Genomic DNA, 27100 nt, shown 5'->3' with positions numbered 1-27100 from the left:
TTTCAGCAGTCATAATAACAAACAAAATTACGAAAAACACTTGATCGATTCTTTTCAGCAATCACATCATCATTGTATTAAGATAATAATGCATCATACATGATTTTTCTTTACAAATTTGAGTGAATGGTCGTATTTTGTGCTGTTCATATGAAAGAAGAATCATTAAATTTTACTTATCACGGTGGCGAGGGGTTCCTGGTTCGATCTCCGGCCACGCCCGAGTCCTCACGTTTCCACGTCAATTATTTCATAATTACTCACTTTCGATTAATTCATCCTATCTCCATTAGCCTAAAGGGCATAATTGTAAAAAACAGTGGTGTTATTTGGAACTTTAGGAAGGGCAATCGCCCCAGGGTTTGGGATACATATTGTAATGTACCACGTGCTTGTGTTTACAAATACCTAACATGTGCTTATGTTTACAAACATTTTACACGTGCTCCTTTTATAAACAACAACCACGTGCACCTTACTATAGAAGAGGACGGCTTGCAGACAAAGGAAACAGTAGCAACACCACAGTCACATGACTATGAGAAAACAACAGCACCTCTCCTCACATAGAGCGTCTATATAACCAAAAAATTCCATGAGCAATCATAAGTCTCGGCTGGTCAGTTTCTCCTTTAGCCTGCCCGGAGCTCTCGAAGATACCCAACTCAAAGCCTCTAGTTTGCTTTGGAACTCTAAGCTTCCTTTCCTTCCACTTAGCTTGCTTGGAGCTCTTCTGGGGTTCCTAACCTCAGTCACTTAGCTTACTCGGAGCTCTGTGGCTTTTAACCGCTTTTCTGCTTTCTTCGGAGCATTGGGGATTCCTAATCTACTCCACCTAGCTTGCTTCAGAGCTCCGAGGAAATCCTATCCTAGGGTGCTCGGATCTTGGATCACTTTTTTATACATTACATTAGAGAAGTTACATCATTGTAGTATTTTTGTAAAATACTGTTTATAGAGGATTTTTTTAAATAATAAAAACCGATAGTGGGAGAGAATTCTAAACTACAATTTACTGTCCCGAACTCGACGTATTCTTACACAGGGAAAACTTTACGTCAGGCTCTGTTTAATCAATATTATAATAATGTTGTAATTAAACGTATGAAATTCTACTTCCTCCTAAACAATATCGGAAATGATACTGCTGGTAAAAATTAGAAATTTTATTTCTTAAATTATATTAGGCGCATAAAGTCGTAGCGTTCTTTCTAAGTGGTATTCATGTCCCCAATTAGTATTGCTCAGGAGACGAGACGAAACGAAACAAATCAAGATTTCTAGTTTCGTCTCTATTCTCGAAAAGCTTGTCTTGTCTCGAAAATGTTCTCGTGTAGTTTTGTACATTTATGAACAAAATGTATGCCCTGAATTTTTTGTGCTTAATTTCATTTAGATGTAATCAGGATCTTTCCACGTCACTAAAAGTCCACGAAGACGAAGTTTGTGGTATAACAACATTTAAACATATTCAGTATTGGAGTATATTGTATAATGAATTGCGGATCTTTAAATAGAAGAGGTGCTAATGACGAAGAAATTTAAGTAGTTGGGATCAATACTGCAGGAAAATGAAGGAATAGAAGAAGATATAGACCCCACAGCAGAATTAGCAGCGCTTGGACAAAATGGAGAGAAGCGGCAGAAGAATTGTTGACCGTAAGGTACCAATATGCCTTAAGGGTCTTCACTATAGCCAAATTAAACTAAAGCTAATTTTAGAGTTTTTCTGTAATATCTTCAAAACAAATAAAAATATTCGAAAAGCAGAAATGTAGTGAACTAGACAATACAATTTTGCTTGTGATGCCTTTACCACAAATTATCTATCTGTTTTTGGTATGCCGCTATTTACAGAACCCGCAAAAAATGCTAAATCTATCTACAGTTGCAAACTGAAAGCAGATAGATGAGTTGTGATAACAGTATCACATGCATAATCGTATTGTCTAGTTCACTACGTTTCTGCTTTTCGAATATTTTTATTTGTTCTGAAGATATTACAGAAAAGCTCTAAAATTAGCAGTAGTTTAATTTTAATTTTGCTGTAGTGAAGAGTCTTAAAGGAAAAGTTTACAAAACGGTAATAAGACCTGTCATATTATACGGATCGGAGTGTTGGACGACGAAGAAGAGCAGCAGAAGTTGCATATTGCGGAGATGAAAATGCTCCGATGGATGTGGAGTGACGCGGAAGAACAAAATTAAACAGGGAATAGTAAAAGTGAGGCCGGTAGTAGGAAAAAAAAAATCATACACATTCTTCTGCAAACACAGAAGAAAGTAGACTGAAATGTTTGAGCACATATTAAAAAAAAAAAAAAAAAAAAAAAAAAACTTTTGGAATACGTAGCGCATCGAGTGGATGCTATAGAAAAACGAGCCCGAGTGAGGAGATTGTGTTAACGATATAGTGCAGTGCGGTGTCACAGCGGATATAACGCAAGAAGAAATATATGAAGAACAGCGATTCGAAAAGCCGACCACAGCTAAGTGGGGGGAAGGGGAAGGTTTAGAAAAAGAAGACTTGCGTATCTTTAAACATTTGAAAAAGCGATCTTCTTTGTGTTCGTACAATCATTTCATCAATTTATAGTTTTCTATATGTAACACTAGAACAGTGTTTGAGGTCAAAGACTTAAATAAACTAGGGATGCCAACGAGACTCGTAACATTTCTCATCACGTCACGCAGGATTGCCAACTCTGGAAAACAATAAATACGGCACCCCGTCAAAATTCCCTATCATATAGGTCTAACTGTAAGTGTGAAGTATCTCTGTTCGGATCTATTTATGGGAAGGAAATATACTATCGTGGACAAAAGTGCATTACACGTGTATTGTGCATATCCTAACTACATTCATTAATAAGCTTAATAGTTACATGGTGCTATAAATGAAAAACTGAAGTTGGTATTGATCATTTTATGTATTTACCAGTAACTGCCATTTCTTTAAAATCATTGAAACAGATGAACAAAAGTATATTAATCGTTAATAGATGATGAAAGGTGAAAGTTTTGGATAAACAGAATGAAAGTTACTTTTTAAAATCTATACTTCGAACTAGATACAATTTTTAAAAAAGAGTTATAAAAGGGTTGGTACCAACCCTATCGTCACGAGAAATGCCACCTGAGACTGTATGCACTCTAATTTTAAATCACAGTGCTTGCATTGGCATGTAGGTTATAGTTTTCAAATTGGAAGAAGTGTATGTTGTATAAAATTGCAAAATATTGTGCTTACTACATGTTTCGTTTCTTTGTTTTTTTCTAGTTTAAACAGAGGATTGCCGACAGCCTACAACCTGATCAAGATGACCTCTACGTCATTCGGTGGTTGCGAGGTAAGTCATATCACGTATTCTGTTTTGCGCAACATACAGTATATTTCGAGTTTTTTTTATTTATTTTTTTTTAATCATTAACTGTCGGTTTCCCAACGTTTGCTGTTTTACTTGTTTTACTTTAGACAGGACTTCGTAAATCCTAACTCAGTAGGACTCTATATACCGAGATCTTATTCATTATATGGAGTTGACTTTCTATCGTAAAACGTCATTGTAACTTCCGGTGGCGTACGCAAGGGGATTCGGAGTTTTAACCCTCTTTGAGCAAGATATGTAAAAAAAAAAAAAAAAAAAAAAAAAATAGTATTTACCATATTAAGATATGTCTTGAAACATCTTAAATTATATGCGGTTGGGAACTGGAAGTGCCCCTCACCTCAGGTGCGTAGGAGCCCTTGTTCGATCCAAGCTCGCGCTTAGTGTACTTTGTGCTGGACAAACACCATGTGCATAGGTTTTCTCGAGATTCTTCCGTTTCCTCCCCCATTATTCATTCCATCATTGCATTCATTTCTCATCAAAACCGTCTCCTTTAGCCCATACGGCATAATTATGGGACGTAAAACTAAAAAAAATTTCATTTCATATTCATTTTTGAAAGTAAAAACAGTTTCTTTCTATCTCCTGCTTTTGCTGTAACAAGCAGACAACCATAGCCATTCTTATAAAGGTGTTGAGGTGATTTTACCGTCAGCAGCGAGGCTATATGAGACAGGACCTGCTGAGTAACGTGGAATCCGAACCACATGAGCTCCCGCCAGGAAGCGTTCTTATAAAGCTTAACAATAGTTTGGAAGTCTTCGGATTTTTTGAAGGAGAAAAAACAAAAAGCAGACTTTTCAATGCTCCTCTATTTTCCATTTTTTCTGTATATTTGCGTCTCTTCCTATAAATTCCTATATTTCCTATATTTTAACGATACCTCCTATATTTTTGTGGCATTGCTACTCCCACTTGTGAAAATAACATAAGGGAATAAGGTGTGGTTGGTTAGAGGGCCTTTTGTCTCCACAGTAGGGTGGTTGAATGGAGACTATTCTGTGTTTTGTTCTTTGTTGCTTCTTGTCTAAAGATAATTACACCAAACAATATACAGTTAGAGCAAAAAGTATTCATACACCTACAAAATGGAACAAAAATAAACTAATTTCGTCATATTCATTAAAAAGTTTTTTGGAGTAGTGATTTTAAAGACTTACAGATAATTTATTTAGGTTTATCAACTTAACAAACCAACTTAGATGCTTAACAAACCAACTCTTTGTATCATGTGTTTTGTGATTTTTTAAAAATGAATTTCGTATTGATTTTTACAAACTTACTTACAATATATTATTTGAAAAACAAAATAAGGAATTAACATAGAAAAGATAGGATCTTACAAGTGATGAAATTATTCACATCTTGGAGACGTATACTTACAAACACTGATTTTTTAAAATGCAGATTCTTTTACACTTTCCGTATGTTAGTTGTTTAGTACTGGTGAGCTACGTTCAAAAACACCAAGAAACTCGTATAAAATTTGGTAACGAGATAATTACTCATTTAGTTATATTTAGAGTAGAATGTATGTTCATATAACAATTGGTGTAAATTTCTATGTGACTTTTTTTTATTTCTACCTATTAGATAATTGAAATGCTCTTTTTTCACAGCTTCACGAAACCTCCTATACTTTTTCGTTGTTATTTCCTATATATATTTTTTCATTAGCATTGGAAAGCCTGAAAAAGGAAAAATCTGGAAACACTGATTTTAACAATTTCGAAACAAAATTATACAACTATCTTTTTATTTATATTATATTTTTCTGTGTACTTTTTATCATGCTTTTTAGAACTGTTATTAACTTCGTTTATTAGGGAAGTACCTGCTAGTAGGTAATAATACTATACATTCATCTTTACATTTAATGACCCAGAAGTAAAAGTTAGTAAAAAAAAAAAAAAAATAGGGATAGTTAAACACGTATTGCGCTTTGAAGTATCTTTTCTTTAGGTATAAAGGTAGAAGCACTACTAAAGAGGAGCAGGAAAACTGAAAGGAGCCATAAAACCACGATAATAGTAAATGAAACTATTTAAAGCACCATTTAAAAGTCTGGAAACAAAAGAATATAATCCACTAAAGAAAACCTCTTAAAATAATATAATATAGCACAACTAATAGGAACTATTACTTTCATTGGTTACCAGATGTTTTATATTCACTTCCTCAACTATTAAATTCATATTTCCTAAGTAATGAGATTTAAATATCGTATATTGTATGATAATATGTACGATTGTTGTATTGCATCGTCATCCTACTTCCGGACAGAGAATTGCAAAAAATTAGAAGCCACTTATAATTCCAATACTGCTTCCAGTGAAAATAAAATTAAATCTTGATTTAGTGTCTCATGTGTTGTGTTTTGTAAAACAAATAATTTAGATTAAAATTTTATTTAGAGGCAAATGTTAACCAATATAATAATATATTTAACCAATATGTAATTAAGTTAAATGAGTGAAACTCTTTGTAATTCAACTGAATTCAATTTTCTTTCTGGTTCTGATAATGAGAATTGTGTTTATTTCTTTTTTTCTATCTTTTTAATTACAATCCTCCTGATACGCTTTTTGAAGAATCAGACAATCTCACTATTAAAGTCCAACTAGGAACAAGCTATTACTCAAATTGTGTGCCCGCTTTGTTGAAGAATTGTGGCCGACAACCTGTCCTACGTACTTAACATTGGCATGTGTCATTAATAGAGCCAGGAATTGTAAAGTACTAAGACTTAGAGATGCATGAAAACAAACACAAAAACACACACCACGACGATATATATGAAGCAATCGACAATAATATCTGCAATCAAACAGCTTATTAGAAACCAGAAATTACTTATGGAAATCGCTGTCAAGAGGATTGATAAAAGTTGGGTCGTGATACGAAATAGGTTGAGAAAACCCCACGTAGACTAAATGATAATGCAAGTTTGAAATCGTCTAATATCCATTGGCGAGATTTTAATTTTAGAAATCATGTATATAACATAGGATAGTAAAAATATGGCAAATCCTAATTTACGTATACTCAATATTTCCACTATTCTTGTTTTTTCTTTACGACTTGCTGTCATATAGGGTTATTTAAAAAGTGCGCCGCTTTTGTTACATCAAATTATGAACTTTATTTTTTCAAAACACACTAACAAAATTTTAAAAAATGTTCCTCGCACATTCCGATTTCAGGTATGGTGAATGACGTCGGGCATATGACCTTCGTCTTCTGCGCTGGCATGCAATAATTCTGTTCGTGAAATTCACTATGAGACTGCCTGACTAACAGCCACACTGTCACGAACCACCACTACGACGACGCCCAGGTCTTTTAATGTTCACTGTTGAACCCGTTTCAATGATCTTTTTCGTAAATCTGCGAACTGTTGGTTTATTCGGTGCCTCATTTCCCCCTAGAACCTTGCGAAGTCCTCAGACAGTTGCTGCATAACTTTCTCCGTTCTGATAAAAAGTTTCCACAACTAACACACGTTGCGCTATAGTGAACTGTTCCATGGCTAGATACAGACTGAAGAAATACGAGAAATTAAGACTAAGTCTGTAGCTATTTGAGAATGCGTTTTCGACGCGTTACCCCCTAGAGCGAACGCGACCAAGGTAACTATTTGGTAACTTTACTTCCGCCAGAGTTATAAATCATACTGTGAGCCAGTCAGGGTTTCCAGGTCTTCTTTTGCCAAGTCCATGTCTATAATAGCAGAGTTCCAGTACTCTGCACAAAGCATCTTCAAAGCAGCTGTTTCTTGCTAAAAATTCCCTTGCCTGGCAACATGTCTTCCCTTTTTCCCCTTCCTTTTGACATCTTTTAAACAGCAGGCGGTCTATTGTTCCGAAACGCACCAAATACGCTCGAGGCGACGTTTTCTCCGCGTTTTTATTGCTTTCGCGTTTGTGATTAGCCATCCACATTTAAATACATGGTCAAAGTGTTCCAAGGGTGCGCATGAGCAATAAAAACGCTTTGCAAACGCTACAAATAGCCGAGGACTAAGGCGACAATGTTTGTGGGTACAAAACAATGTCGACAACCGAGAAACAAAAAATTGCCAGACGATTCAAAACCGGCACACTTTTTGAATAACCCTTTATTTCTCTCTGCGTTAGGTTGATCAGTCGATCAGTTTCTAGCACCTGCCGTATATAAAAAGAGATTTTAAAGTACAATCTGAGACAGTACTCGAGTTTTATTCTGAGCTACGAACCCTCACTGGAAGTCGGTATGATATGTGATAATATTTACATTATACCTGTTATATTTTTCTTATATATACCTAGTTATTTCTTCTTTTTATATTTACACAGAAGTTGTGATTTTGGCATCTCAAAATGTATAAAAGAAACTAACTAAATATTTTATTTGTTAAAAAATCTTACTTAATTATTCTATGTTATGTAACAGAGGATAGTAAACTGGATACACTTAATACAAGGCGCATCCAGAAAGTAAGTTTCCCACCGTTTGAAATCCATCGTCAGCTGTATCGTTGCAAAAATGTCAATGTTGACCATGTGCGCCTTGCTTTGTGCTCTAGGGTCAGTTGCTTCAATACAAAACTTCTTGATCAACAGGCACTCCGTGACAGTGGTGTGCATTAAGGGGCGGAAAATCTGCAGGAACTGCTTGCTCATGCCGTTAGGCCCTTGGACCTGGCACAGCTAACGATGGATTTCGATTGGTGCTATGTCCTGTGCATTCAAAAAATTTTATCACTGCTCGCACTTCACACGCGGCGGGAGCTGGAATAGATACGTCCATCTTCAACCACTGCCACGACGCTACTGAGAGCGCTAGGGAAGTTCCGCTAGTGCGTGTGCCATGCTAGGACCTTACTCTCTCACGTACACGTAGTCGCTTCGCGCAATATACCGATTCCTAGCTATGGGACGCGTGGGAAACTTACTTTCTGGATGCGCCTCGTATTTTATTTTCAGCTATGGCATTTTACATTCGCAATTCGTACAGTATTATTTCTAATAGATTTTGGAAGGAAAGAAGTCGCAAAAGTGATATTGAGGTAAATGTCCTCAGTCTCTGGATTAAGTTAGGAGCACCGAACAAACAGACAAACAAACAAACAAAATAAGTTCGTGCAGGGTTTGAAGAAATAAACATACCTTTAACAAACTACTCACTCAAACTGCATGACTATTTCTTCGGCTATTTGAAACTTCCTTTTAACATTTGAATAAAGTAGTTTCCTACTTCCAACTAGCTTTTGTTTACAGTCAGATATGATTGAGTTTAAAGCGAATAATGGGAATTTACATCTCTTGCAACATATAATCGTATTTTTCGTACAAGTCACATTTAATTTTATGTCATAATAACTTATGTAAAGTAGATTACATCTGTCAAATGATTAGAGTTGGAATGGTCGTAAATTATGTACATAGGATTGATTGAAATTGTATACATAGGCATAAAATACACACTGCAGCTTTGTAAAACTTCATTTATATTGCCTTGAATTGCTGTTATTTTGAGGGATAGTCTGTACACTAAGGTAAGCTCGTACTTTTTATAGCAGTAACTATACTTTAAAGCCGAAAGAAGCAAGCCCTATATATTAAATTGAATTTGTATTATTGTGGGGCCTAGGCCAGAATAAAATTTTTCGAGTCCTCTCTACCATTCTTTCATGTCGTAATTTTGAAATTGATCGACAACACATTCTAGTTCTTTAGTATAGAAGCTGTTTTTAATGCAGTCTTCAGTTTCTTCGTTAAATGCTTATATCTTCATGATACTGACAACATGTTAGAGCCCCTAAAGTTTCATACCTAATTATCGACATCATATTTTTTCTGCCAATATTGGCAAGTTACTTGCCCGCAACTGAGAAGCTTCTATTATCTATGGTCTTAAGCTATCCTCTTCGTCTTCACGTACGATTTTTGTGTTTTGTTGTTTCATCAACTTAACCTCCTTCGCCCTCACCTTCTTTTTCCTGTCTCTATGCCCTCTAACATGGTCCTTCATGGTATAGCTCCTTCTCAGCCAATATTCCAACCAGTTTCTCTTACAAGGAGAAAGCAGACTTTGGTCAATGAACTTCGGGGCCATCTTTTGCAAGGTGGTAGATCACATTTAAAGTGTTCATATAACAAACTGGGAGAGCGCAATGGCTTAATATGGCAGAGAAAAAGCGTCTTAAAGTTTTCGACTCGCCTGATATGTAGTACGTTTTGCAAATGTATCAAGTAACGGCGTGGCAGTTGCATCTCTGATTCACGTGCCAAGGTTCATGGGTTCGATTCCCGCTGGAGTCAACTTTTTTGTTTCTTTCTTCAACCAATAAAGTAGCCGCTTGTAGCTACAAGTAAAGTATTAATTCACTATATGTTTATAATGAATTAAAACAATAGAAATATTCAAATCAGTTGTAAAATCTTTCAATGTTCCATCTTAACTAGCAACGAAATGTAATCTATTTCGTAAATATATTGATATCACGATTTATGTTGATTAACACAGTCGTTGTGTAAAAAATGTTTTTGACGCTTCGTGTTTACATCAGTTGACAGTGTGTGTATTACAAGCAGTGGCGCAAATGGCACGGATCTTGGAACTAAGGGATTGTCTCCCTCAATAATCCGATTTGATTTTTTTTTTTTTTTTTTTTTTTTTTGTGGAGAAATATAATAATTTGTGCCCGATTGCCACAAAAGAAAATGAGATGAAATTGACATCCCTCCAGAATAAGCCTCAAATCTGCCCGCCTCCCAATGTTGAAGGCTACTCTGCTCCCCTAATCCTCCACACTATATTGTTTTTGAACTTCATAAATGTTTTAAGCATCGCTTTAAAAAAAATATATGAGAGCGATCTTACCCGTCCTCCCCCCAATGTTGGAGACAGATTTTCGCCACTTATTACGAGGGGAATAAGGGGGAAATCTCCTTAGGTTATAGTAACGTCCAGTATTACTAAAGGGGATTTTCTTCTCATCCCCCTTGTAATTCTCAGACTGTCATCAGATGTAGACACGAAGCGCCAAGAACATTTTTAACAAGACGACTGTGGTAACCATAATATAACTCGTGATATCAATATATTTACGTAATAGATTACATTTCTTTGCTAGTTAACATGGAACATTGAAAGATTTTACAACTGCTATGTCGTCACTTGATAAATTTGCGCAACGTACGACATACGCGACGAGTCAAAAACTTTAAGACGCTTTTTCTCTGTTATATTAGGCCATTGCGCTCTCCTAGTTTGTAATATTAACACTTTAAATGTACCCATTACCTTGCAAAATATGGCCCTGAAGTTAATTTACCACAGTCTGCTTTCTCCTTGTTAGTCTTTTCAATTACACCTAAAATTGGTACATCTAACATTCATAAATTCCTTTCTGCGAAATGTAGGTAAGATGTTATTAGCTACGAACCATTCCTAAGCCATAAGTGTTGGTTTCTCGTAGAAAATCATAAACTGACTCGTCAGTAACACTTCCGATTCATCTAGCTTCTTGAATTGCTAATATATGTACCATTTCCCCCCATCTTCAGTTATGTATTGTAAACACACAATTTCAGAATTATGGGAGTATTACTATTGGTCAAAACTGCCTTATGAAACAAGTATTAATAATAATAACAATAATAATAAAGTCAAAAAAGATTGTTTTTTTTTTCAGAAACAGTAGTGAGAAAATGTTATATAACATGATTCTTTTGTTTCTCGTTCCTGCGGATTGGTGTAATTAACTCTTACAAAATAGAAAATAATGAACAAACGCCTGTTGTTCTTGAACGTATCTCATGACCTCTACAAGACGATTATAATTTTGGGTAGGGAATGGTTGTTTACAGTTTTTCTTTTTCTTTTTCTTTTTTTTTGGTAAATTATACAAAATGGCGATTGGAAATGATAACAATAAATTTTAAAAAATCTTGTCTAATATTACTTCTAAGACACACACTCTCTTTTTTCCTCTTTCTCTGTTTGTTTGTCTGCTTGTGTCTGTCTGTCTCTCTTTCTCTGTCTGTCTCTCTCTGTATTTGTTTCTCTCTCTCTCTCTCTCTCTATTTGTTTGTCTGTCTGTCTCTTTCTGTTTGTATGTCTCTCTCCCTCTGTCTCTCTGTTTCTGTCTTTCTCCCACGCTCTCTCTGTCTGTCTGTCTCTCTTGCTCTCTCTGTTTGTCTCTGTCTGTTTCTCTGTCTATTGTTTATGAATAAAAATTGAATCGTCCTCTCACTTCTAAGTTAAAATTATCGAGTACGTAATCCTGCACCGTCTTTATTATTGAGCCTATTGATTTATATGGGATTTTCTAGATGAACAGTGATTTTTATCGTTTAATTTTACTGGTATTTTTATTCAGGTCTTCCTAAGTATCTCTTGTTTGTAGAGATGTAATGAGGCATAAATAAGGTATACCCATCTAATATTTTTATAGTCCAACAACGTATACCCACGTTAAATTTATGAAGGAACGAGCGTATATGGGGGACGAATATACACTATATTTTTGAAAACGGTCTACTGTAGACCCACCAAAAATTCTAGCGTTGCACCACTGATTATCTGCAAAGATGAATTTGCATTATATACCTATACAACTTTTTTTTTCACGTAAGCCAATTTCAGGTTTTCTGTTTGCTTTTGTAAATAGTAATTTTCAACCATTGTTATAGGAACACATACAATGCTCCTTCACCTCTGATTATTTTCTACCTTGTGTTGTGGAGATGTACGGTGACTCAGCAGTAGAGAGTTTACTTCTGGTGCAAAGACCTTTGGTTCAACCCCATGTGATACGCAAGCCGTTGTTAGTGATACATGCAGGACTGTAGGGTGGTATTAATTCGAAACCCCAAGACGATCGATCGTGCTATTTTTTTAATGAGCGAAAAACGTTAGCAATTTTAGATAGGGAGGATACACGTAACATAGCCATACAAAGAAACAAAAGTTCTGTGCAGCGTACCGGGTATAAATTCGATGTATTTTAGTACAAAAATCCAAATTTCGAAACTCCAAGACGATGACCGTATCAATTTTCTTTTATGGGCGAAAAGCTTGAAGACCCTTGCATTAGGGAATATGGAGCTTCTGTATTTTTCAGAATTCTCCCGTTGGCTCCCACATTGTCATTCTACCAATTCTTTCGTAATCATTCACCTTCTTTAATCATCCGTTTCCTTAACTAAAGGGTATAATCGTAGGACGTTAAATTAAACATATCATTACATTTTCTATTGTGGTAGATTAAACGATGTGAGATAAAGCTGTGACATAATTTTATATGGATTAAACATTGATAAATAAGACTGTGACATAATTTTTACATAGATTAAACGTTGAGAGAGAAGACTGTGGCACAATTTTACATAGATTAAACGTTGAGAGAGAAGACTGTGACATAATTTTACATAAATTAAATGATGTGAGATAATGCTGTGACAATTTTACATACATAAAACGTTGAGAAATAAGACTGTGACATAATTTTACATAGATTAAACGTTGAGATATAAGATTGTGACATAATTTAACATAGTTTAAACGATATGAGATAAGACTGTGGCATAATTTTATACCTTTATGTAATTTAGTATGTTTATGTCTTATTTACTTTTCAATGCACAACGTATATTTCCCATGACAAATTCTGCCCTACACTTAATGAATGAATACTTAAAACAGTAGGGTATTTAGAATAAACTCTAGATATTTTGTGAAAAGGAATAGGAATCTTTAGTTATTTGAATATTTACGTTTAATGTTTCAAATTCATAATTATGTTATTATTTTTTCTTAATTTTCCAGCTCGGAGTTTCAATATTGATGCCGCAGAGAAAATGTACCGTGATGTAAGTTTATTTTCTTTATCTTTACCATAGTAGTTTCTGACGTCATATTCAGTCTTGTCTCTGATGAAGATTGAAATAGTTAACAGTATTTAATTATTTGTATTTGTAAATTTATTAGCTACGGCTTATATAATTATATTTTTAGAATATTGAATTTTTTCTTCAAAATTATTCGAAATACACGTTAATTTAAATGATATGAAAATTCCCGCAAAATTTAACACATACCGAGATACCAAAGTACGCTTCTAGTAGGTGTGTAAATTTATCGCTATCTTGCAGCAAGTCTTTTAACACATATGGCGCCAAATTGGATCAAACTTGCAGTTCGAGGCGTGTGCGTGGGAGCATTTGCTTTGCAGTAGAACTTACCCCGAGTCAGCTACATTTTTTTTAAATTACTTGATAAATAAATTTAATAATCAATCTTACAGAATTCCATTCCTTAAAATGTTGGGCTAGACTCTCTCACTTGTATATTCTTTGTTCTTGTGGGTAGCTCTACGTATATTAGTATTAGAAGGTACTGTCCTAAAATCACCCAAAATTATCTAATTGTATATGTTTCGGCGGGAACTTATTGCCTTCCTCAGCACACACACACACACACACACACACACACACACATATATATATATATATATATATATATATATATATATATATATATATATATATCTGAAAACTAACATTGTTTGTGGAACTACATCCTACTATAATCTTCTTCCTAACCGCATTACTTTTCTTCCAGTAGTATCTTCTGAGTAGATACGTGCTGAGGAAGGCAATGCCATTTTGCCGAAACGTTCACAATTAAATGATTTTTGGTGTTTTTGGGTAAGTATTTTCTAACATTGAATATGCATCCTATTAAATCAAGTTGAGTTGATTTTGAGTTTAACGTCCCTTTCAGCAGTGAGGCTATATGAGACGGGACCCACTGATTAACGTGGAATCCGAACCACATGAACTCCCGCCGAGAATCGAACCCGGGCTAACCACTTAACCACGAAGTAGCTCTCCTATTAAATCAAGTATAGGTGATTCTGTCTACTGCTCATTTGCTGATAGTTTTTAGTAAGCGAGTCATATATAAGCATATAGGCTTGTTAAAAAAAATATATGAAATCTTTAGTTACTAAACTCAGCTCTTCGGTAAGACTTTGAGAATATGGAATCTTGCCTAAAATGAAAAAATACTTTATTCATTTATTTCTTTTATTTATTTTTTATATAAACAGACAATCGGTTTCCTCAAGTATAAATCACAAGATCTATTAGATTCATATAATAGTTCTGAAACTTTTACTATGCAATTTATATAGTGAAGCAGAAGTTGGATCAAAAGTAATTTTCATATCAAACTCAAATGTTACATCCCATATTAGTTCTTGTACTAAATATAAAACAATCTTTCAGTCATTTAATCCGTGTGTTTTAAAGTTTATTTTCAGGCAGATTATTATTGTTATTATTATTATCATTATTTAAAAATCGAAATAAAGAGAAAAAATTGATTTGATAATTGTGTAATCTTGATAGAAATTTAATGAATAAAACCCATTGTTTTTGCTATTGTGTTCATGTATTTCTAATGTACACAATATTTAACAAAAATATATTGTATCGTTCATGTGTAATATAATTATACTTTTAGCATTTGAAGTGGAGACAGAAATGGAACGTAGAAAATTTGAAGAAAAACTGGAAGCCTCCAGAGGTATTGGAGAAATACGTCTCCCATGGCATGTCAGGCTTCGATAAAGGTGGCTCTCCAGGTTAGTAACAGCAGATTAAGTGGAATACTTATGAACAGAAGAAATCTGGTTCTTTGAAAAATAATTAAAAGTGATTTCAGATATATATCGGGTGTTCTAAAAATGGCGCCCACAGACAATAGAGCGCTATTCTACAGGTCTATACAAATAAAGCAAAAATGCCATATAATGGTATACCCTCCGGGGCCTTCTTCAACCACTATGGATAATCAAAAATTTCACTATGTGGTAACGTCGTAAATTAACTTGGAACTAATAGCATTGCAGTAGGAATCCATCAAACACTTACATCGATTATCACGCTAATAGATGACGCTAGTGTCAATGTGTATGAGTTTAACTTCCTTCTGGAAAGAATCGATGTAACTATTTGATAATTAGTAGCTCTATTCTATGGTGCTTTATCTGCGACATAGTGCAATTTGTCTCTCCAGACGAAGCCTCAAAATGTATATAATTATATATATATTTCACTTTTTGACTTGTAAAATAGTACTCTGTAGTCCGTAGGCACCATGTTTAGAACACCCTATACACCCTATATGTTGGCAGATTATATGAGCGGCTCGAGGAAACGTAATGGTGTGTCACATTTTCAAGCTTTCGAATAAACTGGGAAAGATTAACCGTTCCCATGCAATTCAATGCAATGACACACAACAAACAGACATTCCCTGCCATCTGCAGGTATACATATCCGAAATATAATTACTTACATACTGTTCTGTTGTTCGATGCCAACCCATTCTATCCAATAACTCAATTTCATCGGAAGTGGTGCTTACCATTATGTGAGTGGTTCATGTATCATTTTCCTAGTATCACAATAAATAATAAAAGTTGTGACCATGTGCAGTCAATCTTTTCTTTTTGTTCAAGTCACCATTGCTTTTATCTTTTTCAGTATTTATCTTCATCTCACATTCTTCTCAGCTTGTTCTTAATTTTGAAGTGTTACATTAATTTTACCACTATAAAGATACAGGTATATCATATGAATACGAATATACTTAACCCCTCTACCTTCTACCGAAACACTATCTTCCTTGTTTCTATTATCTCTAAAATCATATATGAAAAGCCAAGAATCGTATCGAACACCTCTTCCTATTTCGTTTCTCTCGTGTCATTTCCTCTTTCATTTTGATATCCTTATTTTTATGTACTATAAGTTATTTATGAATCTTCAGTCTATCTCTATTCCATCGCAATCTTCTTTAAGACTTCCTCACCCAGTCGAAAGCTTTCTCTAAATCAACAAATAATGAATGTTCTTTCTTTTCTTTCTGTAAAAATCTTTCACCGGATACTTGTGATAAGCCAATAGTTTTTTTTTTTTTTTTTTTTTTCTGATATCAGATACTCTCTATTTAGTGCGTGGCGTCAACTGTTCGTATTGTGAAGACTGTATCGTCCCACTGAGCATTCGACGTATTTTTGTTAATGAATATCCAGAATGTTCAGACTTCACGGAATATTTAGCACTAATTAGTAATATTAGTCAGATCTTAGGGATAGCCTAAGATTTAGTTAACGCACTTTCGCATTTTTATTGTATTACAATCAGAATATCCGTTCTTCACATGGGGAAAATACGTTTCATTTTGGACATAAAGGGGTGAATTTAGATTTAAACAGCATTGGAAAGTGTTACTGTTTGTCTCAGTGACCCAGCAAACTATGGATTCGACACTAATATCGGTCATTTTTGATCATTATATATATATATATATATATATATATATATGCAACGAATTTCTTGTTATGTAAAGTTTTACTTCTTTTTATGTACTTCTTTCGTTACATTTATAGCCCACAGTTCGAATACTAAATATCAGTCACCACTGAAAACTAGTGATTGCACAAACATGAAATTAAAATAATCACATACACATCATAATTACCTTTTTATTTTTCAAAATCTCCATTAATTTATTTTCAGGTGTCATAGCAACTCGAAAGAAACAGTTATCCGCAATTACTGCTCCTACGGTTACTCATTAACTATATATATAAAATCAACAACATATTATATATTTTTTTCTTCTTCTTCTTAACAGCATATTGTGCACTATTAAACATCTTTGCCAACAATAGCTACAAGAAAAATTGAAGTAATTCACATGAAGATAATGCACAGATATACAATATCGTTGTATATATATATATATATATATATATATATATATTGGCCACTTCTCCTCCCCAAGTTGTGGGTCTGAATTTGGATTTAAACGGCATCGGAAGTGTCACTGTTCATCTCATCGACTCCGAAAACTATGGATTCCACACTAATATCGATCATTTTCGATCATTTTTAAATATCTCTCCTTCCCTAAGTTCACAGCCAAAGTGAAATGATAGAAACGATCCGAGGCCCGAACCTCATCTATGTAGAAAATTTGATCGAGGTCGGTTGGATGGTTCGTGTGTGCCAAGTCACAAACATTAGTGACCTTCATTTATATAGAGAGAGATTTCGTTGAACGTATGTCCGATTATAACTATTTTAGGAGTCTTATTGTGATATTTTTTTTAATTAATTCGTTTACTTCTCCTTTTTAAAAACTTTTCTTCAAAATTAGCTTGGACCGGTTTTTCGGATCGCTGTTCTCTTCACTGTGACACCACACTGCACCATTTCGTTGTTTACGCAATCTCTCTACTTCCTATTTGGTCGGCCTTGCGCTCATTTTCCATTTATTTCCCGTTTATTTATTTATTTATTTATTTATTTACTTTATGAATAGCATGTGGCAGGAGTTAGTCTTATAGTGACGGGGACATATAGCCTAACCGCTGAAGTCCTCACTAAACCCAAATCACTGTTCTTTCTCAACTTCCTATTTTAATAACAACTCACTAAACTGGCACATACTTACAAATATTCACTTAGACTAATCTTGGTATAGTCTGTCGTATAGTAATTGCCGAGACTTTTAGTTGGAACTTTTATTTTCTTTAGCGGCTTAATGTTTTACGGAAGAGCCGCTGAAGATGGGAGTTCCATTGAAAATTTCAGGATTTACAGTATGACAGACTTATACAATATTAGTCCTAGTAAATATTCCCTATTTCAGTATTTGAAGTGTATATATTCTGTGTGAGATACTATAGTCCTTACATCCTTTTGATTCAATTTCATAGAAATGGAACTTACTGTCTTGAAGAAAATTTTTGGTCACTCTCCTGTTCCATATATTCCTTTAAAGTTCAAAACATGTCTTTCTTTCCTTCTTTCTTAAATTTTTAATTCAATTGGTATATTTCCTATGCCAGTTACCTTTTCATCCTTCATTTCACTAAAAACTTCTTCAAATTCATGTTTTAATATCTTAGATCTTTTGCTATCTCTTCTTATTTGTTGTGCTCTTCAATACGTAGACTACATGGTCATTTCTTATGTTCGTACAATTCTTCAATGCTTCCCTTCCAACTGCCTAAAACTTCACTTCGCTCACGTACAGTTTTTCCATTCTTAATTTTAGGGTCGGAGTTATTCTTCCTATATATATTATCGACTCCCACAAATCTTTTTCTTCTTTTACACTTGTTCGTACTATTCTACTCTTTTCAATTTTGCTGTCATCGCATTTGTGTCTATAGTATGCTTTCTGATTTTGTTAATTCCACCTTGGTAATTCGTTGTTGAAATTTCTTTTTCTTTCTTTCTTCGGCGTGACTTTGTTTTCATAACTTTCTTGCCATCATTGTCCTAAACTTTCTTCTGTTACTCATGGTTTCTTAGATCTACAGAAATATTCTCTTCCCGATACATCATAGTTTCTTCTGCAGTCGCATGCATGTACGGTGTGAAAATTCGGCCACCAAATATATCTGTTCGAATGGAGACTTTTTCATACAATCTCCTTATTTTTAGCTGGTTATCCACGTATCCCCTATCATCAAGAGGTTCTGTGGAGAAAATGTTGAAGAGCCTAAACTATACTCACTTCTTCTCCTTCCTCACAACAGCTTCGCCCATTACAGCAATGCATACATCTAATGTCTCCCTGCTTATTAGTTTCTCTTACATTTTTTTAACTACTTTCATCACGTATGTTCGCATCAACACCAAATCCTTCTTCTCTCATTTTAATTGTATTATTATTAACAAGTCATCTACAGATTCTTCTTTCATTACCTTTTCTTTCAGCTCCGGATCCAGAATCACTCCTCTACCACTACAGACACTACACTTCTCATTGTATGAGCAAAACATCCTATATCTTTTGTTTCATAATTTGATATCACTTTCCCACTTGAACGTCACAGGTTTCTGCCCAATCTAGATTATTTTGTTTCACTTTCTTGAGGTTTCCCAATTTTCCTTGCTGTAGTGTGGTACATACTTTCCTTATTCGTAATTCTTGTGCTCCTCGTTATTGATTCCCCTCTAGTTATATTTCCTATTTTTATTCTTTTGACAGATATTCTTCTTTAAGCCATCTCCCCTCACCAGGAGTGGAGGAGTGCTTTACCTTCGGTACTCTGTTTCGCCCTTTGAATGACATTTTTTTTTTTTTTTTTTTAATCTGCAAACTAGAGGAAGTAGTGTGGTACTTTTCCATTTCTTTCCATACGCAGCATTTCAGCTGTTAGCCACTGTAAGTCCGCCTAGAACTAAATGTTGCTACATCTTTATGATTTCCATCAAGTTGATTACTATTTGCACTGCTGCTTTCTCCCAGATACTCTTTCTCTGGTTATCCATTTCGACCAATGCGGCAAGGGTGGCCTTTTCTAGTAATAATATACTGTCGAGATACTCAAAATTTAATTGTAGCATGTAGTCTCCTCATCTGACACATAGTGTATTCGTCAAGGCTTTGTTTGTCGGCGAAGACTCGCCATAGGCATTATAGAATTAGAATTAGATCACTAGTAAATAGTATAAGATAATTTTGTATAGTTGCACATACCTATAAACAATCCTAGAATTAGAATGCTCCTAGAAATTGCGGAGTCTCCTATGAACTTATAATAGACCAACGGCCATTATTGTACTGAATTGCAGTGTAATATTAATTAATACATGATTATAAATACCAATTAATAGAAAGTAATTTGTATAAAATCTTTTAGGTTATTTATAATGTAGTTCGGAATCATATATTTTATATCGTAACATCCCTTTAATACGCTAAGCCAAATTGATATTAGTAGCATCCTTTAATTTGTCGCATATATATATATATATATATATATATATATATATATATATATATATATATATATATATATATATATATATATATATATATATATATATATATATATATATATATATATATATATATATGTATGTGTGTGTGTGTGTGTGTGTGTGTGTGTGTGAGAGAGAGAGAGAGAGAGAGAGAGAGAGAGAAATTAAAGGATGCTACTAATATCAATTTGGCTTAGCGTATTAAAGGGGTGTTACGAAATTAGTTTTTCATAGATCCTATATTCTGTCCAACTGTAGCCAAATATCTCAACAACGCACATCAATAGAAGTTTTCTTCTTCGAAACACTACCAAACGTGGACATGTTCAATGGTGAAATGACCGGTATCTCAATTGTAGAGCGCTCAGCTGTAGCACGTGGGCTTCCTGGTTTGATCCTAGATCCCGCCAAGTGGCCTTCATGGTGGACAAACATCGTGTGTGTGTGTATTTTCTCGGAGTACTCCCATTTCCTTCCATTTTCGTCATTCCGCTATTCTCTTCCATTTCATCATCACTGTCACCCGTAGTATGGGCGCATAATCCTGGGACTTTAAAATAATTTTTGAAAAACATATTTATAATATTTTCGGTCCATATCCATTACTACTTCCTTCTCTACTGTGTTGAAAGTTTAAGGTAATTTTTTTGAAGTTTCTAACAAGCGTGATTGTTAAGAGAAATTGAAAGAGTACTTGGGCTAGAGATGAAAAACCTGATAACCGGTGTTGAAAAGTAACGGAGCAAGTAATATGTTACAATAGCTCTTAAAAAGTATCTATAATGAGCTAATTTTATGTTACTTAAGATTATAATTACTTTACATATATTTTAAGATTTATAATTTTGATTTTTGTAATGTGTATCAGCTAATTAAACGTTTCTCTTTTTGTCTAGTCATAGTATCTGTGGTAGGTGAAACCGACGTTTGGGGTATCCTTCATGCCGTTAAGAAAAACGAATTCATTCAGCATGTAATTTATTTGTTAGAAACGTACTTGGCTATTGTTGCCGAACAGAAGAAGAAACTCGGAAAACCAATCTATCAAGTGACAATAATCTTCGATTTCAAGAATTTCAATATTCGACAGTTCACTTGGAAACCAGGTACGAATATATACAGTGTAATATAATTTAACATCATAGTCATCTGAAATTATTATAGTTTAAATATAGCGTTTCTATAGGGATTATGCCATTTTAAGCTAATTTAAGGAATTGTTATTCTACATTATGCTCCTGTATACTTCATTGGATGAGTAAAGTAATTTCGTCATTTCTAGTGAAAATGAAAGTGCAATGTTCAGAAAGCTTGTAATTTGTATTTCTCTTTCAACATTTTTCAACTTCTGCATAATCAAGTTCTTGTTCCCTTTGTAGAGAAGAAACAACATTTCTGATCTTCAATTCTAGAAACAAATATCCAAACAGACAATATCAAGGCTTTTGTGGCCTCATTCTCATTGTGTGTTTTCCTTCTTTTCTCTCCAGGATGTTGGATAAGAAATTTATTTTCTCCTCTAAATATTCAATATGCATCGTATAGCTTCGATAAGTAACTATTTTTGTTTCCTACTGTTCTGAAGGGAAATCTCCCGTTAAGGACAAATGATTCATCCTGAACGGGTTAGCATAAATGACCCCATTTGTTTTGAAAAGGCTATATTACACGTACGTACATGAAAGATATATACAAAAAAACCACAAACTCACTAAGTTTGTGTTGTGTAGACTGTAGAGCAGCGTTTCCCAATCTTTTTCAACTTGCGGCACACTACGGGTGTTATTTGAATTCTCGCGGCACACATTATTATTATTATTATTATTATTATTATTATTATTATTATTATTATTATTATTATTATTATTATTATTATTATTATTATTATTATTATTATTATTATTATTATTATTATTATTATTATTATTATTATTATTATTATTATTATTATTATTATTATTATTATTATTATTATTATTATTATTATTATTATTATTATTATTATTATTATTATTATTATTATTATTATTATTATTATTATTATTATTATTATTATTATTATTATTATTATTATTATTATTATTATTATTATTATTATTATTATTATTATTATTATTATTATTTGTAAATATAAAATACCATGGTATTTTTTTCTGTGATTACTGATCTCCTTCTCACAGAGATGAAAGCTTGATCACTGGTTTCCCCCCATGCTAATACATTATGCTTATTTTTCATTCTAATTTTAAAATAGAAAACAATTGCAATGAAATATAGGACTCAGATTTTTAAAAATACGCTTTCTTTTTCGAAAACTGTATCAAACTTTTCACTAAGAACGAAGATCACTAAATAGCGAACTAACAAACAAATGTCTTGTACTTTTAACTTTGCTGCCTTAACGAAAATCAGTGTATATTATTGCAATCACAAAGCTTGTGATGTGTCGAAGTCAAAACACAGCTATTGAACAAAGTGTTGTTCTGTCATTCACGTGCGAATGTGTGTTCTACGAACGTTCACTTTACGCGTACCGTACAAGTGCTTCTATTTCTCGGTGTTAGTATGACTCTCAATTGAAGCGTAACATAGCAGCTAACCGTGGAAATGTGTACGAACCGAAATACTGTCTGGTACACAGTAATAGATGTGGAATAATATATTACAATTACAGTAATTTTTCCATGGCAGAAATTCATAGTAATGTGAAATACAAAATTATACATTTTTCCCAATGTCTTGCAATTTCGTTGCTATAGAATTAATAATTTTGTTTCGATTTCTTCGTGGCACACCAGCGGTCCATTCGCGGCACACCGGTTGGGAAACGCTGCTGTAGAGTTTGGCACCCCCTAATTGACACTTTCCTGTTCGTGACTACCTAAACTGTGAACTTCCGCATCGCTGGATTGGGCGTATTGGTGAGAATGGCCTAACTTTGTTCCCCTGGCCTCCTAGATCTCCTGATATAAAGCCCTGCGACTTTTTTTCCTGTAGGGGTACGTTAAGGACCTTGTTTACGTACCCCCACTACGCAATCCTTACTCGAGCTCAAAGAACGCATCAGTGCTGTAGTGCAGACAATTGACAGGACTATGCTACAAAATGTATGGAATGAGATCGAGTATCGTCTGGATGTGTGTCGTGTCATCAAAGGTGCACATATTGAACATTTGCAGAAGGTGTATAAAGTTGGTGAGTTTGTGGCTCTTTTCATATATCTTTCAAGTGTGTACGTGTAACACTTTTGAAAATATAGCCTTTTTAAAACCGAATGAATCATTTATGCTAGTCCTGTATAATTACTAAACCTTAGTGTATGTATTTGAACAATTTTCATGTTTGTCGCCTTTTCTAAATCCATAAGCGTCCATTACATATCCATTTACATGTTTCAAATTCGCCCAAATTTACTTTAAGTGGGATGTGAAGTCTAACCACAAGGCAGAGAAATTCATTCATTGTGTTATATTTAGTACACAATCTCTTAGAACTCACGAGTCGCTTCAGCGTGCAAGTGTTGTTATTCGAATGCACGTCAAGACTGTAATAGGAAAGAAAATAAACATGACTTTTTATTCGTCCTTCTTTGCGTTGCCTAAGGATGGTCTGTAGACAATCGAGAGTCGTCAGTGTTCTTCAGATATATATATATATATATATATATATATATATATATATATATATATATATATATATATATATATATATATATATATATATATATATATATATATATATATATATATATGATATGTATGTGTGCAATGTTGAAGAAAACATAGCATATAATTACACATTAGCGTATAATTATATACATGCAAGTACAACACATGTGACTCAATTGTTTTGTTAAGTAAATCTCCTTACTTTTTGAAGAGTGTAATAGTAATGAAAGTAATTTTATGTTATAATTGGCGGCACGAGCTCGTATGTAAACAGAGTAATATTTTCAGGAAAGTAATAACAAGACCGTATTCAGGGATCATGTAATCAGATACTCCCCGTCTCTTTTTAAGTTTCTGTAGGATAAATTGGCATTTCAAGTCTTCTTAAAGAAGGACCTTATCTTTTTTTTTTTTTTTTTTAATAAGTTCATGAGCAAGTGGTTAGTTAGGAAAACGCTATTGAAAACATGAAATTTAAGAGAAATTAAATACACTATTTTTTAAAAATTATTTTAGTGACATATGTATAGATTTTAACCTCCAATCCGATCTACTTACGCGTATCCATCCCAGTGGCGGACTTACCTATGGTGCCACCCCTAGGCACGATTCATCTGGCCGCCTCTTTGTGTTTCGCGGATATAGGAAACGTCTCAACGTAATAGGCTATTTCTAATTGTCCATCTTTGGCACTCTTTTATTCATGCATTTGTTCAAGAAAGGCATACTGAATATTGGTTTGAACTTTTAATAATACGTTTTGAGATTTAAAAAAAAAAGAAAAAAGAAAGAAAGGAAGGAAGGAAGGAAAGGAAAGGAAAGGAAAGAAACTAGCTTTATCTCAACGTTGTTTTGCCTTAAAGTTCTGGTCCTACTTTACTATACAAAGGCCATACTTTGACTCTACCCCTATAATTAAGAAATTTGTTAATTTTAATTTTTCTACGCTTTACGCTCCTATTATTTTCCAAAAATATATGTTTCAAAGAAATAAAATCATAAAATAATCACAAAATATCAAAAACTGTGCAGTAAGACTGATATATATATCACAACTTTATTGTGCTTTCTGCAGATTCAGACTACAACTACCAGTCAGTAAAACCATCGGACTACCTGAGTGACAAAATGCGACGTTGCCTTATTAATTACGTGGCTATGAATTATATAGAAGGCTATGCTATAGCCTATTATATTAAAGGCTGGCAAGGAATATTTTATTAATGAATTTTTAAAAATAAATCCCCCCCAATGAAATTATATTGAGGGTCAACTGTAAGTACCAATGATCCTATAATTTACCAGTGAAAAAAACTTCTTCCGGCTGCCGCCCCTCAAAGGCTGCGCCCCTAGGCACGTGCCTAGTATGCCTAATGATAAGTCCGCCACTGATCCATCCCCTTCCTCAAAAATTATTTTCTGAGTAACAATTTTATTTACAAGAAATAAATGAACCACCACGTGTTATAGGCAATATTTTGTCCCTTCCTCTCTTGTCTTCCATATTGAATTCGTGTAAATAAGTAAATGCTCTCCTATACTGAATTTCGTCTAGTTGTGTCCAACTGTTCAAAAGAAATATGTAATAAAGGTAAAATTTCCCTCATCCCATTGGGATGATATTTACAAAATTCGAGAAAACGAATGAGGTATTCTAGGAATTTTAAAAAATCTTGCCCACAAAATTTCATACATGTGTACTCTTTTAAAAAATGGCACAAACCATTCATTAAAAGGTCATACGAATTGTCACAACCGTACATAGGAATTTTTGATACTTTAGCTTTGAAAATAAAAATTGTCATAAAATAAAAATGTCAAAATTATGTTTGTAGCGAAAAGTACCTCAAAACTATATGTCACACGATTTTTTTCCGATTTGAAAAGTTAGACCGAATCCAAGATGGCCATCATGATGGTGATGAGGTGCAGTTCTAGTACTTCCACTACTTTTATCCAAGATATATGCCATTCCGTTCAGCCGTTTCTAAAATTACAAGGGTGTATTCCAGATTTTTGTCATATACTATATACTGTAAATGTATTCAAAACTTGGTCGCTTAAGGCACCATTTACTATTATTCAATGGAGCTAATTTTTCTCATGGTTTACTTTGGTCCAATATGAAACCAATTTAGGGGGTGCATTTAAAAGAAATCCAAAATTTTTTCTTCTCCATATAAATAATGACCACCTGAATATATATATATGTATGCCTCCATCTCCTCTAAGGATATGCAATTTCGGAAACCTAATAGTGTTGGAAATCTGTCGAAAGGCATAAAAGCACTCAAGGAAATCTGTCGAATGGCATAAAAGCATTCAAGGAAATCTGTCGAATGGCATAAAAGCATTCAAGGAAATCTGTCGAATGGCATAAAAGCATTCAAGGAAATCTGTTGAATGGCATAAAAGCATTCAAGGAAATCTGTTGAATGGCATAAAAGCATTCAAGGATATCTGTCGAATAGCATAAAATCATTCAAGGAAATCTGTCGAATGGCATAAAAGGATTCAAGGTCCTCCATCTCTCCTTATAATACGCAATTCCCGAAATCTTGTCTTAATTACAACTTTGGGTTGAGGGAGAACATTTATAAAAGATATCAAGGTTCTTCTGCCTCTGATAGTGTCGGAGATCTGACGAAAGGCAAAAAGTCATTCAAACCTCCTCCCATCCTCACTTAGGATATGTATTTCGTAAAATCGCGTTTTACTTACAGTCTAAGGTGCAAAACGAACATTTCCAAAAATTTCAATGTTCTGTACTCAGTAGTTTCTGATATCTGTTAAGAGTGAATCAGTCAGTCACTTAGTGGATTTACTCTCATATATACAGGCGCGGATCCAAAGGGGAGCTATAGGGGCTAAAGCCTTTCCCCCTTGACACTCAGGTATACACTGGATAAAATGGGCTTCAATCCTGATTTACACTGGATAAAGCTGCAAACTATGGTTTAGCCCGTCCCTTGATCATATACTGGATCCGCCACTATATATATATATATATATAAAAGAGAGAGATTAAATTAAAAGTTTTATCTCAAAGGTTTCATGGAAAACAAATAAGTAAATTCAATTTAATCCTCTGGTTCTTGAATTATATAATTAAATTTGATTTTTTTATATACGGTATTCAAAGAGTTGATATACTTAGAAAAGAAAAGATATAATATTTAAATAATTTTACCTTATTGAC

At 33.9% G+C, this 27100-nt stretch overlaps 1 protein-coding gene across 2 annotated transcripts in view; it reads left to right on the top strand.

The window, feature by feature from the left end:
* LOC145694500 (SEC14-like protein 2) overlaps window positions 1-27100 on the top strand; it is a 146314-nt gene that overhangs the window by 99973 nt on the left and 19241 nt on the right. For both annotated transcript variants that reach the window (XM_081770803.1, XM_081770804.1), the window contains exons 2-5: window positions 3281-3350; window positions 13206-13249; window positions 14907-15027; window positions 21130-21339. In XM_081770803.1, coding sequence (XP_081626929.1) covers window positions 3281-3350; window positions 13206-13249; window positions 14907-15027; window positions 21130-21339 — 445 coding nt within the window. The remainder of the gene's footprint in view (window positions 1-3280; window positions 3351-13205; window positions 13250-14906; window positions 15028-21129; window positions 21340-27100) is intronic.

The sequence above is a fragment of the Thermobia domestica genome, chromosome 9, assembly GCF_964235325.1.
Source record: "Thermobia domestica chromosome 9, izTheDome1.hap1.1, whole genome shotgun sequence".
Lineage (NCBI taxonomy): Eukaryota > Metazoa > Arthropoda > Insecta > Zygentoma > Lepismatidae > Thermobia > Thermobia domestica.
The sequence above is the reverse complement of the archived record's forward strand: the minus strand, read 5'-3'. Positions and strand labels throughout refer to the sequence as shown.